We start from the raw sequence: 17,294 nt of genomic DNA, 5'->3' as shown, positions 1-17,294 counted from the left end.
ATCAGTATCTTATGCTCAAAACATTGCCTTGATCTCATGACCAACTTCCAAGAATTCTTCTGCAAGGAATGTCTGTATTAAGAGGTCTTTGTATTTAAAGAACGAGAGAAATCAACACACAGATAAAATCTTTCTTGGCCCATGTGGCCCCATCCATGGTGAAAGAATCAGACGACACAGTCTGTGGTCCAAGCCTGCCTGTGTGTGATTTGGAGCAGTGGAAACTCCTGCTGGTCCATCCATCATGCGTGCTTGTCCTGGTTCAGAACTTACGGGAGAAAAAGGGGCCAGGTTGGCATCCCCGTCATGTTCCCTCTTGGGTGCACTTTGAACTCTTCTCCCACACTTTGATTTGGCTGCATGTGTCACCGTTTGAAGTCAGGACAATGGTCTGGAAATGTCTGAAGCTGGCTCCTCTCTTTTTCACGCTAAGGCAGGCTCACCGCTCCTGGATTTGTTGTGAACTAGCTCCTCCATTTGGAAACCAACTCTGGAATGATTGCCACGTAGCTTTGAAAGGCCCATTTTGATCAGCAGATGCTACTGAGTCTGGGGAGATACTTAAATGTGGCCTAATCTTCATTTGTGTGCGTGTGTGTGTGTGTGTTGGTTTTTCTCTAATTGTTTGGGAGTGGTTTTGCCGTCTTTTATGTTCCACATTCAGTGCTTTTTGTAGAAAAAAGGAAATGATTCGCATATCTGTTAATGTGATGATTTTTAAACTTTCTATACCCCTTTCTTTCTTTCTTCCTTCCTTCCTTTTTTTTTTTTTCTCCCTTTTCAGAATGTTGTGCCATCTTTGGGCAGGCAGACTTCCCTGACGACGTCGGTGACCCCCAAAGCCGAGCAGAGTGTGGCTTACAAAGACTTTATTTATTTCACTGTCTTTGAAGGGAATGTCCGCAATGTTTCTGAAGTCTCAGTTGAGTATTTATGCTCTCAGCCTTGTGTTGTCAATCTGGAAGCGGTTGTTTCATCTGAGTTCAGAAGTAGCATCCCTGTGTACAAAAAGAGGTGGAAGAATGAGAAGCATCTTCACACCAGCAGGACACAAATAGTACATGTGAAATTTCCAAGCATCATGGTTTATAGAGATGATTATTTCATCAGACACTCCATTTCGGTATCCGCGGTGATACTACGCGCCTGGATTACTCACAAATACAGTGGCGGAGACTTGAATGTTAAATGGGAGGAAAATTTGCTACATGCTGTAGCGAAGAATTATACTCTGCTGAAGACGGTCCCACCTTTCGAACGCCCTTTCAAAGATCATCAAGTGTGCCTTGAGTGGAACATGGATTATATTTGGAACCTTTGGGCAAACAAGATCCCCCAGTGTCCTCTTGAAAATGGTAGGTCATTTGCCTTGCCAGGGACCTAATGCTCATTTCTTCAGATAGCTTGTATCGTGAGAGGATGGCAGGAGAAGGTTTTTACGCTGGCCGTGAGGAAGGGGCGGGGAATGGCGGGTACACCGATTCTGTAGTTTAGGACTCTGGGGAGAAGGGGGATCGGAGGTAAAAAGGTGATGAGCGAAGAAATAATAGAAGAGAGTAGGCTGCATGGGAGAGTCACAGAGGTCACCGGGGGCCCTTGAGAGATTTGGTTTCGAAGTTGGAAAGGAGTGTTAATGCCACTGAAACAGACACTGGGAAAATCTTCTACCCCTCTCCCTTCATGAATCCTTTGAGCGTCAGTTATTTTTAAGTGGAGTGTTTTGACCCAGAGGAGATGAGAACAAGAGACACCTTTGTGCCAAAGGTGTTATCCCACGGTAGTTTTCAGCCCAGAGCCCCTGGGTTCAACTCTTGACTCTGCCACTTTCTGCCTTGGCATTCTAGGAGCCTCAGTTTTTGGATCTGTAAAATGGGGATGATAAATAACAATTCCCTCAGAGCCATGTTGTGAAAATTAAATGAGATGTAATTGCTTAAGACATGATCAGCACTCAGCAAAAAGTAGCCACGATGCTGACAGAGTCCAAATTCTGCATCTTATCCTAAAAGCCACATGGTTACAGCCACCAAAGGACCCATGCAGGAGGTCCCTGTGCCCTTCCTTAAGCACCGGGGCTTGAGGTCTCTGGCTTGTGTGCTCTTAGTTCTCTCCATTGGTATGAAGGGCATCTTCCTATGTGGATGCTGAGGGCCTGCTGGCTCTTCTGCTGATCTAGCGATGGGGAGCTAACCTGGCCATGCTCCCAGGCATTCACCCAGCATCTGACAGTGTTTCCTGAGGTGTAGCTCCAGGACCAGCTGAGACAGAATCAGGTGAGGCTCTTGTTGTCAATGCAGATTCCCAGTCCCCATCCATATCCTACTCGGTCAGGTTCTGTGGAGTGCAGGGCCCTGAAACCAGCACTTTAAACACACTCCCATGACCCTGATACATCTTTAAGCTCCAGGATCTCTGGAGCAGCGGCAGAGCTGGTAGGTTTTCTAACTTGAGTAACTGCGACTCAGCCCCCATAGGTCTGGGATAGCAGACCCATCCGCGGTAGGTGCCTAACCCATCATGGTCTTTAAGAGGACTGCTTTGGGGCAAGATGACTTAAGAACACTGAGAAAACAATGGCAACAAATATTTCCCGGGACCACCCCAAAACAGTCCTGTATCTGTCGGGCGTTTTGAGAATCTGTTTAACCATATATTGCAGTTGGTCACAGACCACTTGCCATGGAATGAATGCATGTGGCATTACAAAAAAAAAAAAATAGATTTGCAAGAAGTTGAAAAAATTGGAGAGAGTCCTGTGGATCCTTCCCCCAGCTTCCCCTAATGGTGAGGTCTTTCATAACTGTAGCTCACTAGCAAGACCACGAAAGTGACACTGACCTAGTACCTTTGAACTAGACTGCAGACCTTATGCAGAATTCACCAGTTTTTATGTGCTTTTGTGTTTGTGTAGTTCTATGCACTCTTACCTTGCATTTGGTCTGAATAGCCTTGTTCTGTGGCTGGCGTATTCTATGTTTGTGTGGGGCTTTAAATACAGATAATGGAGAGGGAGAAGGCAGGTTCCTTTTCTGTGTGTATGTGGGTTGCTGGTAGGGTGGGGCAGTCAATTAAATGTCTGAAACCTTCGAGCTGCCAGCGTTTTGATGGTCGGTGTACATCCCTCTTCCAGGAGGAACCCCATGCTGGCATCTTTCTGGAATGCCTTCCACAGGGAGACCTCATTTATTAAGACGAAGGAAGCACAAGGCACATACAGCCAGTTTTGATTTGCCTTCGATTTCGTCAGGGTGTAATGATTCCATTTCGTGTGTGGCAAATCACATATTTCTCATTGAAGAATGACTAAATTGCAAGCTGGAAGTTTTCAAATGAAGTCGTTTATGAACTGGCTGAGGTCTTAGGGTGCCCTGCACATACCCTTAAAATGCGAACCACCTTTCCTTTCTTTTGTTGTTCTTTCCCTATTCACCGAGCTTCAGCATAGTGCGGTGGGATTTTTTCTCCCCACCTTCCCCGAGCGTTACTTTTGGGGTGAGAACCAAGCTAATAAAAGCATAATGCCGAGGAAAGCCTTCTCTGATCATTCACGTCACCCAAAATGGGGGCTGGGGTGCTCCATGCACTCTGAAAGCCAGCCCTGTTTGCGTGGCTGTGATATGGTCACCAAAAAGGGGAACATTTCCTCTCCCTCTCTTTAAAAGAGGAATCAAAAGAGCGTGTGCAGCAGCCCTATGGAAAGTGTCCACGACCTTTGTTCTGGATACGGCTGAGCGATGGAAGGGGGCCAGGCCTCTGGCTCACTCTTAGCAGGAGCTTCTCTGTTCGGCTCTTGATGAACAAGAGTCAAGTCAGAACAACAAGATGGCATTAGGGAGCCAGGGTGGCGCCTTTCATGCCCGGTCCCCTTGCAGTCTGCAGCCAGCGCCAGTGTGGGGTGTGGGGGAACGTTTTCTGTGTCAAGTGCCTGGTGTCCTACGAGGGCTCCACGTCCGACTTGCTTTCATTTTCTTTTTTCCTTTATAAAGAGAGAGAGAGCCAAAGTCTCCATGCCCAGGGCTGTTCTGTGAGTATTGTTAGAGTGCCCCTCCGCCAAAGGCTCCCAAGGGGATAGCTGAGTGCACCCAGACACGACCCTCGCCCTCACACCCGGCCCTTTATCTCCTTTGCCAGGACTGTGCCAGGCCAGGTCGTTGGTCTGATTTTTGGTGCACATGCGGCAGACCCTTGTCTGGCCCTGCTGAGAAAATGTACCCCAGATCAGAAGTCAGCAGGTCCTTTTAGGACACGTGTGTGTCCAGGCTTGGCCATGTGTCCCTTTGGTGCACCTGTTCCTGCTGCATTCTGGGCACGTGGGCACCTGCTGCTGAACTTTCCTGGGGGAAAGGGACCGGGCATCAGCAGTTGTCCCTCACCAGTTCCCCGTGTGCCTGACTCACGCATGAGCTCAACGAGAAAAAGAAATCCACCACACAGGCAACAAGCCTAGGCCCACCTGGGCGGCTCCCCCTGCCTGTCCTCCCGTGAGAGGTCAGCGGGTCCAGCGGCCTCCATCTTCAGACGACGTTGCACATTCAGTCATTCCTCACCGCGCGGATTGCTGTCATACTGGTGGATGTCACAGCCTGCAAGCGCCCCCCCCCCAGCTTTGTCCTCACACCCCACAGGGCAGCCAGTGCAGACAGGTCCCATTTATCCTACCCCCTGGAGGTGGTTCCTCCCACTGCCGTGAGGAAGAGCCCCTGCCCCCCCCCCCATGATCCTTACCATGGCCTGTACCAGGGGTCCCTGTCCTCTATCCTACCACATCTCCTGCCATGCTCCTCTTTGTCTACCTGCTCCAGCCACATGGGCCTTCCAGCTTCTTCTCATGCTGACAAGTTCTTTCTCATCTTGGGACATTTCTGTGACTGCTCCCTTCCCCTCACAGCTTGCTCACTGATGTCATGCCTCTGGGCTAACGTCATCTCAGAAGAGAAGACTTCTCTGACTACTTTATCTCAGATGGCAGCCCCACCCCTGCCATTCCCACCCCCTTGTCATCTGTCTTTATTTTCCTGCATAGCCTTATCGTCCCCAGACAGCGTAATTAAATATGCATCGTTGCTTTGTTGCCAGTTGCATGTCTCTGGGCCAGTATGCAAGCTCCATGATGCCAGGGTCCTGCCTTGTTTTGTGCAATGCCCAGCACTGCAGCCCCTACCACACAGCAGGCATGCAGTGACTCTTCGTGAATTGAGTGATGAATGCTCTCAGCCAAGGGGCAAGGACCTTTTTCTCATATGCCTGCATGTGACCGTCACACGAGGCCATCCCCACACAGCTATGTTGCCACATTAGAGAGCACACTGGGGTAGGGGGTAGCTGCGTGCCTTCCCAAGGCTCACACATGCACACCACAGCTGCCTGGGAACAGCCCATCTGGGCTGTGCTGGTTAAGGATGCTGTCTCATGCTCAGTGATTCTCCTTTGCAACCACACACAAGCCTACCTTTGACCTGCCCTCAGAGTTTGAGTCTGGGATTGCCCGTACCCTACCTTGACTTAATCAATTCCTTTTACAAGGGATAGCCTTCCCCACTGCCTCACCACGTGGCAAAATCATGCCCATATTTTGGTAGCTGGCTCAAATTTCCACTCTTCGCTGCTCACCCCTTTCCTTTCCTTAACCTTACCTTACCTTGCCTTATCTCCTCTCCTCTCCTCTCCTCTCCTCTCCTCTCCTCTCTTCTCTTCTCTTCTTTCTTTTCTCATCCCCACAATCAGAAATTAACTCTCTACCCTCTAGCCTCCCCTAGCCCTCTGTTGGTACCTGTCTCTCCATGCCATGTGTATCATGTTTAAATCAACTAAACGAAGAACATTGAGCATCTACTATGTATCAATTTCTTTAGAGTCTGGAGGCTGGTAGATGCAGACATGGTCCCCTCTGTCTTTAGGTGCTTATGGGGGAGGGAAAGCCAGCTGCCAATAATAACAGCTACATTCCGTTTCTGAGTGCTCACCATGTGTTAGGCTCTGGGCTAAGTGCTCTGTGTATCTCATTTAATCTGCCCAGTGCCTTACTATCATATTTACAGAGAGGGCTACTGACTCAGAGAGGGAGATTGACTGGTCTAAGGTCACACAGCTCTTCATGATAGAGCTGAGATTTGAACCCAGGTAGTCTGGTTCCCAAACCCCACATGTCACTATTAGCCTATGCTGCTGAAGGATGTCATGAAGCTATTTATTTATTTACTTGAAGTCCTTCATTAGTTGAAAGATGTTACGGAGCAGTCTTTATGTGTTCCGAGCTTTGCTTTTTTCACAGAGGAGCTGACTTTTGAACAGAGACTTGAAGGATGAGTAGAGTTTTCAGAGTCAGGAAAGGAGTACGGGAACGGCATCCAGGTGGAAGGGAAGGCATGAACCACAGCACACAGAGGAGAAAATGCAGCTGAATGGCAGAATGGTGATGAGCTTGCATCTCTTGATGGGAGGGGTGGCAAATAGGTTCCATCTTACATTCCAGCTAGGAGGGATTGGGGTGGCCACCTAGAACGTGGTGTTGAGAAAGATTCTGAGGCTGAGTCTGTGCCTAGTGAGAAAGAGTGGCAGGCAGATCGATTACCAGTGTCTGCCACATGGTGGAAATGCCGAGTAGAAACTTCATGTTCTGTGTTTTTTCACCCAGGTAGACTCTCAGGTGTGAGCTGGGCGATTCAGGAAATCAGACTGGAAAAGCAGGAAGGGGGCCACCCTTTGAAGTCTCTGAAATGCCATGCGGAGGTGTATTAAACATTCTGCCCTGTATTAAAACTTCTGAGCTTCCAGCTTAGGTCAGCAACTGGGGAACATGGCAGCTTCCTTCTTTTCCACTCTTTCTTCCTTTCGCCAAAAATCCATTCTCATCTTCAAATCCAGTGGATTAGAAGTATGATTTCTTATAACAAAATTCCATTACAACAAAGTCATGGAAGGGCTGAGTCAGATAGGGGAACCAGGCTTTACCTGTCTCTGTGAAAATACCAGTGGATACCGTGAGACTATTTAAGTCAATGTCATGATGATACTGTTTATAACTATGGGAACAATGCATTTAGCACTTTCATTAAAAGAGAGAGAGAAAGAGCCTTAGTTCTTTTTTTCCCTCCAGTTAATCACGGTGGTCTCAATTTCTCAGTAATAACACCAATTAATGCCTCGCATCTGCGTGGCCCTTTATGATTTTCAGAACACTTTTTCTGTGCACATTGTCTCATTTAATCCTCGTAATAGTCCCATGGGAAAGGGTATTATTCTCATCCTTTCTTTTCAGGAGAGAAAAACCAAGGCTCAGCTTGTTTCGCGGGAGTCCAAACTTTGCTATGCCGCCTCTCTGAAATATGCTAATACAGCCCTAACCCAGGTTCTAAATTAGAAAGGAATACACTTTTTTTAAGCTGAATTTTTACTGATGTGAATCATCCTGTTTTCCTCACCCACTGGACTTTGTCTCTTTGAAGCAGATTAAATAGCCGCAGAGCCCAGGGCTGGGAAGGCCTCTGAATGTGGCTGGCTCCTGCCCGCGGCCTGCACGGGAATGCTCAGACCTTGTTCTCTGCGCTTTTAGCCTAAAAAGGAATACCTGTGCCTCGTAAAAAAAAAAACCAAAAACAAACCAAAACCAAAACCAAAACAAAACAAAACAAAAAAACCATAGAGTGAAAAAGAGATTGGAGGAAGAGTGAGCTCCCACTCACCCTGTGTTCTCATCCTTTTCCCAGAGGCAAACGCACTCACACTGGTTTCTTGCGTTTCCTCCCAGAAATGTTCTCTGCTCCTATAAGCCTTAAGTTGAGAGCCCCGATCTTCGTACACACATGGGAAGACCCTAAAACTCTGTCCCGCACTCATTAGCAATACGGCAGAGATTTCCCCCTAGCAGCGTCTGCCACCCGACCTCGTTCTTTTCAGTAGCTGCTTAGCTTCCTGTTGCCTGACAGCCCGTAATTTATCTCACCTGTCCCCTGCTGATGGTCATGCAGGTCATTTTTAGTCTTTTACTATTAGCAACAAGGTTTCACCGAACATCCCTGTACATGTATCTTGGTGTACACCTACGAGTATATTCGCAGGGTAAATTACTGGGAGTGAAATTTATTTTATTTTTAACACTCCTACTATTGAATATTCCACTGACTTCCTTACTCGCCCACTTCACTGCCTGGTATCCTTTGGAGGGAAGTTCTGACCTAAATCATACTTGCTAGAAAATTGAGTTTTAGTTCTCAGGCTTTGGTTTTAAAGAAAATGAAACACCTGAACACTCCTGCCTTTTAATGTCTTGCATTTGGAAAGCATTGTAGAGTTACCTGCACTCTTTCCTTCTCCAGGTTAGAACATCTTAACTTCTTTTCCTCCTGTTTCCACTTACAGACTTAGAGTTACTTTCTGCCTCAAGACTGTCTCTTCTCCCCAAATGGGCTGAGGTCTCAGCTGCACCATTGTGGTTGTGTTTGAAGCATGTCCCGAGTAGGGTTTTGTTACATGGACATGGGACTGTCTCCAGAGCAGGTGTCCATGTCAGAGCTCTGATCACCCTGCGGACCTGGAGAATGGGCTACATGACTGACCCCGGCCACCATGCTCGGTGGTGACGTTCAAAGTATTTAACAACCAATTATTAGACAGGGTCTCCTGGTCAGGCTCTGTAGGCGCTAGCCATAGTGCTGAAACAGGATGGTGCAGGAGGCCTTTCCACCCTGAAGGAGAGCCAGGATGGGTAGTGGTTGTGGAGTCCTGGAGGGTCAAGGCAGCACCCATCTCTTTGGGAAGACCTGGGAGATGTGATGTGGTTTAATAAGAAGTCCATTGGTTTTTAGTGGGAGATCAGCTTTGACTCATTCCTGCATCTCTTATTAGCCATGCAACCTTCAGTGAGACACTAACATTGTTCTTGTCTCCAAATGAGAGAGTTTGTGCCATACAAAATTTAATGCTCTTCTTGCTCTAAAATTTAAGGAAACAAAACAAACAAGAATAGTCAAGCAAGGCGGTGGGTTCTAAATCTGAACTATCTTCCTGGTATTTTATGTTTGTTGTCATGATGACTTTTTCCTACCTAACTTCTTCATTCAAAGTTAGCCAGAGAAATGGATTTGAGAGAAGCATCTGAAGGAAGAGAGACTGTGATCTGATTTGGGCAGCATGGGACACATTACAGAGTTGTGAAAAGAGTTGAGCAAGAGAGAGGCAGGTTCAGATCCTGACGTGGCCATAGTGTGCCCATTTGTTCCTTCGAGCATTCATTCAATCATTCACTCATTCATTCCCTCAATATTTGTGGAGACTCTGTCAAGTGTTGGGCACTGCTCTGTGCTCGAGGGATGGGATAATGAGTGAAGTAATGTCCCTGTTTTCTTGGGGCTTACATTCTAGAGGAAACTGGGCAAGTCTCTTAACCTCTTTGGACCTAAACTTTGGACTTAAGTTTTTCTACCTGTAAATTCTTTCATGAGGAATGACACTGGTGCTGTTAACTCCCCATTCTAGTGCCCATGACAGCCATCACTAATCAAGCATGGTGCTCCAAGCAGCCACAATTATTTAATAGAAAACAAGCCTCTATGTTATCCCGGGCTAGCTGAATTCTAACATCCTTTCCTGCTCTGAAATTTCATTCTTATTATTTCTAACCTAAATGGAAAGGCAATATTATACTGAAGGAAAAATTGCTGTAGAACTCCAAATCATAGAACTATTCAAGCTGCAGATTTTACAAGAAAGCCACCGCCGCTTTGGTTTTGTTGGGTACAAAAGGTATGTGTTTTTGTAAAATTTATCTTAGATCTTTCAGTCTAAGATTTTTTTCCTTCCACATCTTTTGCTGCAAGTTCTCCTGCTCAACCCGATTTACTTTGATCCCTGGATAAAGGAGAGGCTCATCAGCATTGACTTTTAACTCCTTTCACTTTGGAAACCTCTTTATGAAGCCTCCTTTTCCTAAAGTCAGGTTGGACAGAATCAAATCCTGCTCCTTTTGATAAATGTTTCTACTGCACACTAGGTAACTCACCAGCAATCACTAGCAGAAGGCCTCCTAGGGGGCTACCGTGGCCATCTGGTCTTTTATGTTCCAGTCCACACAGTGGAAGCCAAACTAAGGTTGGGCTGACAGCAACTGCATGGTGATTTTCTCTCTGGATTCCAAAGACACCCTTGCAGTATTTCCATTTCTAATCCCCTCTACCCATCCACATAATAGATCAGCAAGACTAGTGTCCCCAAATTGAGCTCAAGTTGTAAAGGGAAAAAAAAGTTTGCATTGTTTCTTTTGGAATCGATAGCTCTATCCTTCTGAATTTCCAAATGCCTCTCTACCTCTCACCAAACAGGGAGATTTGTGGACACTGGGGACAATTTGGCTCTAGTTTATTTAATTCTATTAGGTATACACACAGGGTCTGAGATTATGAACACTTTGCTCTTGTGATTTCTAAGTTTTAATGAACCAGAGGTACCTCTCTTTATAAGACATTTTTCTCCATTGAGGAATGAGAGCTGGAGTCTCTAGTATCCCAGGCTGAGGCTCCCATAATTTGTGCCAATAGAGGCGTTCGGTGACTTCCACAGAAGTTAACTCTTCCCTTTCCGAGAAGCCCAGGAAAATAGATGAATTCTACCATTTAATCACAGACATTTAAACCAAAGAGCATTTTAAGAAAGAGAAAAAGGTTCTTTATTCCTCAGTTGAATTCAGTGATTTTTTTTTCTTTGAAGGGGGATGAGTATGGAAAATTAAAAAAAAATATCATTCTGGCCTCCTTTAAAGCACTAGATATTAAATATAAATGAGATAAGTCAGTTCTCCTTTTAAGACTTATTAAGGACACCCTATCTTCTCTAGGGCCACAGAATTCTCCCACATTTGCTAAATAAAGTGGAAGACTCCCTAGTTTTAAGGGGCTTGGATGGTCATTTTGCCTAGGGTAGTATGTGGAGTATACTGGAAAGTCTGCACAGAAGGAAAAAAACCTGTGCACTTCTAAAAGCATGGATTCTGAAACCAAACTGCCTGAGTTTGCGTTCCAGCTCCATCTCTTATTACTTAATGTTCTCTAGGGCTCAGTTTTCTCATCAGTTAAATGGGGATAATAATAGCACCCATTTCATAGATGGTTGTGAAATTAAGTGAGATTGCTCCTTGGAATGATATGCTTAGCACATTGCCTGGCATATTTTGTGTTATATAAACATTAGCTACCATTTTGGCAGCTATGCCTCCATTTCCTCATCTGCAGAATGGGAATAATAATGAGGATGAGAATGAGGATTACATGAATCTCTTTCTAGGTAGCTAGCTAGTTAAATGAGATATAGATCTATTTATAGCGGTGTGGATGGTATGGAGGGCTACTCACATGATAATTGTTACTATTGTTGCACAAATTCTGAATGTTTTCCTTAGCCTTGGAAGGGCGGCATGTGAAATGGTTAAGGACCTAGAACCCGAGCTTGGACGTCAAATCTGGCTCTACTCTCATTAGCTGTGACCTCATGGGAGTTAGTTATCTTACCTCTAAGCTTTGGGCTCTTCATCTGTAGATTGGGACTCACACTACAATCTCCTTTACACAGTTGCTGTGAACACGGATTGAGACCGCTCTCTATAAAGGGCTTAGCAGGCACTCAGCATATCATCAGTGTTCAGTAAACGTTTGCTAATATTTTCAGACGCTTTCTTGTTTGATGGGAGTTAGGCAGAGGGTTCCGGGAAGAATGTGATTTGGGAAGCAGCGCTTTTCTGGAGATAACTGAAAGGCAGCTGTCTTGCTGTTCGCAGATGTGGTCACCCTCCTGGGCTTTCTTTATGCCTCCAGTGGAGAAAACACAGGCATTGTGAAGAAGTTTCCGAGGTTTCGCAACCGAGAGCTGGAGGCCACCCGACGTCAGCGGATAGATTACCCCGTGTAAGAATGGGCGGGTGATGGGGGCTGGTGGGGCGGTCCTCTGTTTAATCTGAAGACCAGGCAGGATCGTGGAATCCCTTAGAAGGTCACACCTTGGTAATATGTTTCGGGAAAATGTGGAGATCCACACAGCTTGGACAGAATTTTTGGCCCAAAGCGTTCTTGAATTATTCTTGCCGCTAGCAGTCCTCAGTTTGGCTTGGACTTTCTGTGTCGGTCCCAGGAATGACACGAACAGGGGAGCAAGGTGTGGGAGCTTGAGGCCTTGCAAGTTTTCGGGTGCAGCCAGCCACAGCCAGCGCCCACTGCTGCCTTCACTTTGCTCTTTTGGTCTTGAAAGATTGGATGAGCTGCTTGAAATCTCACAACTTCTGATCTCCATTGATTTCAGCAAAACCCAGATATATATATTTTTTTCTTTTGCTGAATTGAAGATGCTGAAAACAGTTCCTGGTTCACCTCAGACTGGATGGATTTAGCAGAGTGATTTAATTCTTCCCGTGCTGCTGGCTGTAGAAAGATCTTGAGTCACTTTACTGAGCGTATGTTCTTGCTAAGCTTCCTTGTAATAACTTATCTTCATGAGCTTGCTCAGCTGGGTGGGTCAGGAGGGAGCTGTGTGGCACCATCTGTTTGCATATCTTACCAACTGATTCTGAGGCCAGATTAGAAAGCCCAGAAAATTCTAAAGGACTTGTTTGGATATATCCCCAAAGAACCTGGGGCCACGGCCACGTTAGCCCAAACTGTGAATTGCTTACTGGGGTCATGGTGAGAACTCTGTGCATTTGTTTTGACCTTGATTCCTATTTTGCCTGCAAAATGCAATTACTCTCAGCTCCCCATCTTGGAACTGCTGGTCACTAAGACAACGTGTGGTGTCAAGCAAGTGTTGAGCTAATATTTGCTGAGTGATGGATGGATCACACATCTTGGCTAAATGTGTCCTAGTTAAGTTGACTACTGTTATTTTATTCTCACCCCACAAATCACAGATGTACAATACTTTTTTTCAACTAAAATAGCCCTGGTCCAGAAATGGAACAATTAGATTAGTTGTTCCATATGGGTCAGCCGGAACTGTGATCCTGAACAACCTAATGTATGCATTAAAATAGTATCTACGTGTCCCAATTAACATATAGCGATGCCATTTGCAGATTATGACACTTTTCTACCTTAAGGCTTTTATCTTGGAAGGAAACAAAATTGCTCAAAAAAGCCTAATTATGTTTTTTTCTTTTAATCATTGAAATTAGAATAGCTTATCAGATCACCTCTTATTAAAATCCAGATTTTTATTTTATGTCTGACTTTCTAAACCTTAATCAAGAATTTAGATGGCAAGCATGTGAGATTCTCCAAAAGGCACAGAAACAGAGTTTTTGGTGCAAGGCACAATATCTGCTCGTTTTGTACAATGATTTTTAACTCCTGTCTTTCGCAGTTACAGTAACTACCTCCTTTGTCTCAAAAATCAAGCTTTGCAAGCTGATCTCCCATGATGAACATGAAGGCAAATTCATGCCTTCATTGGAAAGAAAGCAATTTACTTGGTCATTGTTAACTATAATTACCTGTTCTTGGATGATATCAATCTGCAGATTTTTTTTTTCTCTCCTCACTCTTGTAGGTTCACTGTTTCATTGTGGCTTTATTTACTCCATTATTGCAAAGCCAATCTCTGTGGGATTCTGTACTTTGTTGATTCTAATGAGATGTATGGCACACCGTCTGTATTTCTTACTGAAGAGGGTGAGTATGAAACGGAACCTTTAAACTGATAAACTGATATCGTGGTTTCCTTGTGCTCTCTCGGCAGGTGTGTCGGGAATTAAGGAAGATACCGTCAACGTGGCGGTTCAGTGAGAGCGATGATTTTCAAATGCAGCTTCCCAGGAACCTCTTTTTTTCCTGGAAGCTTAAAACACATGTCTTCTTTACAAAGGAATTCACTTGTGTGGTCTTTTGTTTGCTTTGTTCGTGTTTGCAGGGAGAAGGCCCATGTTCTGACTGTAGAGCTCCTTAGGCCAATTGTCAAAAACGTGCAGTCACTTCATGCCTTCCTAAGTTTTTGTTTTGTTTGTTTTTGTTTGGTTGTTTTTTTTTTTTTTTTTGTCATTTCTCACGAGTTTTAATTTTCCGTGTAGGCCACTTGCATATTCAGATGCATCTTGTCAAAGGAGAAGATCTTGCCGTGAAAACGAAATTCACCATGCCTCTGAAGGAGTGGTTTCGACTGGATATCTCTTTTAACGGAGGCCAGGTATCTGTGTGCACGCTCCGTGAAACCCTTCATCTTAGGCACTGCAGTAAAGGCAGGGAGCAGGGATGTCTGTGGGAGCAAATGTGTGCTAAAGGATAAGCTCTTTACAACTCTACACTTCTTCAATCAAACTTTTATAGATGGAAGTTTATTTTATTTTTTTTCTGATTTTGATAGAATCCCATCCCATTTAATTAACTTCCAAAGTGCTTCTTTCGACCGTATTGTGAATGAGTAAATAATATAGTTGCTCTGTATTCACAATTATCTGAGCAATTCAGTTTTTGTTTTTTTTTCCCCCTCTCTCAAGGGAGATAGGCTTTGTGGAGATAAATGTTAAAATAACATCGGTCATGTTTATACACTGTTATCAGATCTATGCCTTTTCTTTTTTTTACAGGAAATTTATTAGTTAGTTCAGCCAAGAAATGGCTTGACTGTTTTTGGCAGTTACACAACTGCTGACGTTTGGCATTAAACAAATAATAACCAACAAACCTAAGTGATCGTTCTGGTGGGACAGAGGGGGTTTATCTACTTTGTACTATAAAACAGTGCACATAACTGTTTCAAACTCTCATAACGTAGATTTTATGGATTATGGCAAATCTGTTGTTATAATTGAAGACCATTCCATTTCTTGATATACTTGATGCCAATGTGCTACTTTTTTTCTCACTACTTTACTTCCTCATCAGCTTTTCTTATTGATTTGTGATTTTCCAGTAACAGAAATGGAAGAGACGTGTTGTTTGTCTCATGTATTAGATAATACACAGGCTTCCCTTGGTGTTCAGGTTCATCACATTTTCTTTTCCCAGAGAGACAAGAAATCAGGTCAATCCTTGTTGCCTCCCTAAGAAGAATCTGTAAAAGGTTAGCTGGAATTTTTTTGTGTGATTGTTGGTTTCCTTAACAATGTGAGGTGACCTAGCTCTGGTCTGTGGTCCAGCTTTCCATTTATATAAGGACTAAGATGGCATTAGAGCTTGGTTGCTGCTTGCTCCTGAGGTGAAGGTCAGCTCAGTACTCTGTGTCACTTAAATGGGTCTCAAATCACAGATTTATTTTGCACCTTATGTATGCAAGGCTCTTTGCTCACGGAGCTTACCGACTGTTTAAGGGAGAAGCATTAAGCAGGTGAAGGGATGTCATAAGGAGAGCTTAATTACCAAATGATTCATATTAACTCAGGGAAGAGAGGTAGCGCTTCACACTGGGATGCTCGGGGAAGGTTTCACAGAGAAGGTTCCTACGGATTGCGTGGAATTGAGTTGGAGGGGAGGGGAGGGAACATTGTAGCACATCATCGGGGGTTAGCAGATAAACCAGGTTGGAGTAGAAATTGGCAGCCTGTAGAAAACTAATAGGAGAGGGGCGCCTGGGTGGCTCAGTGGGTTAAAGCCTCTGCTTTCGGCTCAGGTCATGATCCCAGGGTCCTGGGATCGAGCCCCGCATCAGGCTCTCTGCTCAGCAGGGAGCCTGCTTCCTCCTCTGTCTCTCTGCCTGCCTCTCTGACTACTTGTGATCTCTGTCTATCAAATAAATAAATTTAAAAAAAAACTAATAGGAGGAAAAAAAGATGTCTGTAGGGCTAGAATGTCGACAATCTTGAATATCAAGAAATCTGGATTTCCATTCCCAAGGTGGCAGGGCATCATGGAAGATTTTTGAGCCAGAGTAGAGCAAATCAAAGTAGTCCTTTAATTAAGGAGATGAATTTAATTTAGCAGAGTACATGATGGGGTAAGGATTAGAAAGACCAGATGGGGAGGAAAGAAAAAAGAACTAGGTCTGGGTGGTTTTTTTTGTTTTTGGTAGACTTTTGCCTTTTGTCCTACTTTATTTTCCATCCTATCTCATCTTCCTAATATATCTGCAAGTCCCCAAAATAGTATTATTGTTTTTCCACATGACATCCGCCACTCTGGTGGGACAGCCATCCTCATTGTTTGGACTAAATGGACCAGGGACTTAAAGCCGGTGGCTGGTTTAGAGAAACGACTGACTGGAGTCATTTTCTTCTCTGAGCCAACGTGCTGCATATGGAGAATTGGGTTGGTTTTTATGTGTTAGTTTGTCTCTCATAGACACAGTGTTGTAGCCATACCTCCGAGACCCTCATTAGCTCAGCACATGTTTCCTAAACCCTGGCTCTGTGCTTGCACTGGGGGTTGGGGGCAGAAGGAGCTCCTTAGCTCCAGGGGCTTATGTTGTAGTAGCTGTCCAAGACACACGAAGAATGCGTGACAGCTCACAACATTATCAACAAAAACATTGTCACTGTTGAAACGACAGTGACGATTCTCTGCGCTTAGGGAGAGAGAGTGGGGGACAGCAGTGCGTGAGGAACGCTCAGCACCCACTTGTTTCTCCCCCTAAGGCTCTCATGGAATCAAAGGAAAATTTCATAAACCCCTTGTAGTATCTTACGCATTTCCTTCTCTTCCTGTGCAACAAACGTTTGAGCACAAGTACACCAAGCAAAACCATGGCTTGTAGCTTGGAAGTATCTGAACCCCACTGGGGGAAACTGTGTGATGGATATGGTTATGATGTGAAGTCATTTGGAGAAATTAAATTTCTTTAATCTTAAAATATACACAGGGCTAGTAAAGTATTCATTTTATTTCTGCAGAAATGGATCAGGTGAGAGACTACGCAGCCCATTTTATGCGCAATTAATACCCAGGACTGTATTTATGCTGTGAGGTGTTGGGGCCTAACTGATCTTGTGTATTTCTCCCACACAGATTGTAGTCACCACCAGCCTCGGACAGGATTTGAAAAGCTATCATAATCAGACCATTAGGTAAGGGCAATATTTTCTTTTTATTCAGCATGATGTTGCATAAGGATTAGGAAATCTTCTAACATTAGCCCTCAATCCTAATGTTCTTCCCACACTTCCTTATTCAGCTCTTGAGCATGGCCTGTGTCGCGTCTGCCCTATAGCTCAGTCTTTGCACTTTTTTTTTTTCCATCTGCAAACTCCCCTCTCTTCCCCCACAACATTTTTTCTAAACAAGAGGAACTATTCCTCTCTCCAGATCTCATTGTGAATTCTTCCTTTCATGTCACTTGGTAATTCATTTTCTTTGAAAATTATCTCCTAGGAAGGATTCTGAAAAATAAAT

General features: G+C 44.6%; 1 protein-coding gene across 1 annotated transcript in view; it reads left to right on the top strand.

The window, feature by feature from the left end:
• Positions 1-17,294, top strand: part of SEL1L3 (SEL1L family member 3) — a 100,442-nt gene that overhangs the window by 12,023 nt on the left and 71,125 nt on the right. The window contains exons 2-6 of the mRNA XM_080796119.1: positions 785-1,355; positions 11,765-11,891; positions 13,525-13,646; positions 14,042-14,157; positions 16,911-16,969. Coding sequence (XP_080652245.1) covers positions 785-1,355; positions 11,765-11,891; positions 13,525-13,646; positions 14,042-14,157; positions 16,911-16,969 — 995 coding nt within the window. The remainder of the gene's footprint in view (positions 1-784; positions 1,356-11,764; positions 11,892-13,524; positions 13,647-14,041; positions 14,158-16,910; positions 16,970-17,294) is intronic.

The sequence above is a fragment of the Martes martes genome (assembly GCF_963455335.1).
Source record: "Martes martes genome assembly, chromosome: 2".
NCBI lineage: Eukaryota > Metazoa > Chordata > Mammalia > Carnivora > Mustelidae > Martes > Martes martes.
Note: the sequence above shows the minus strand (reverse complement) of the source record. Positions and strands in the feature narration are given on the sequence as shown.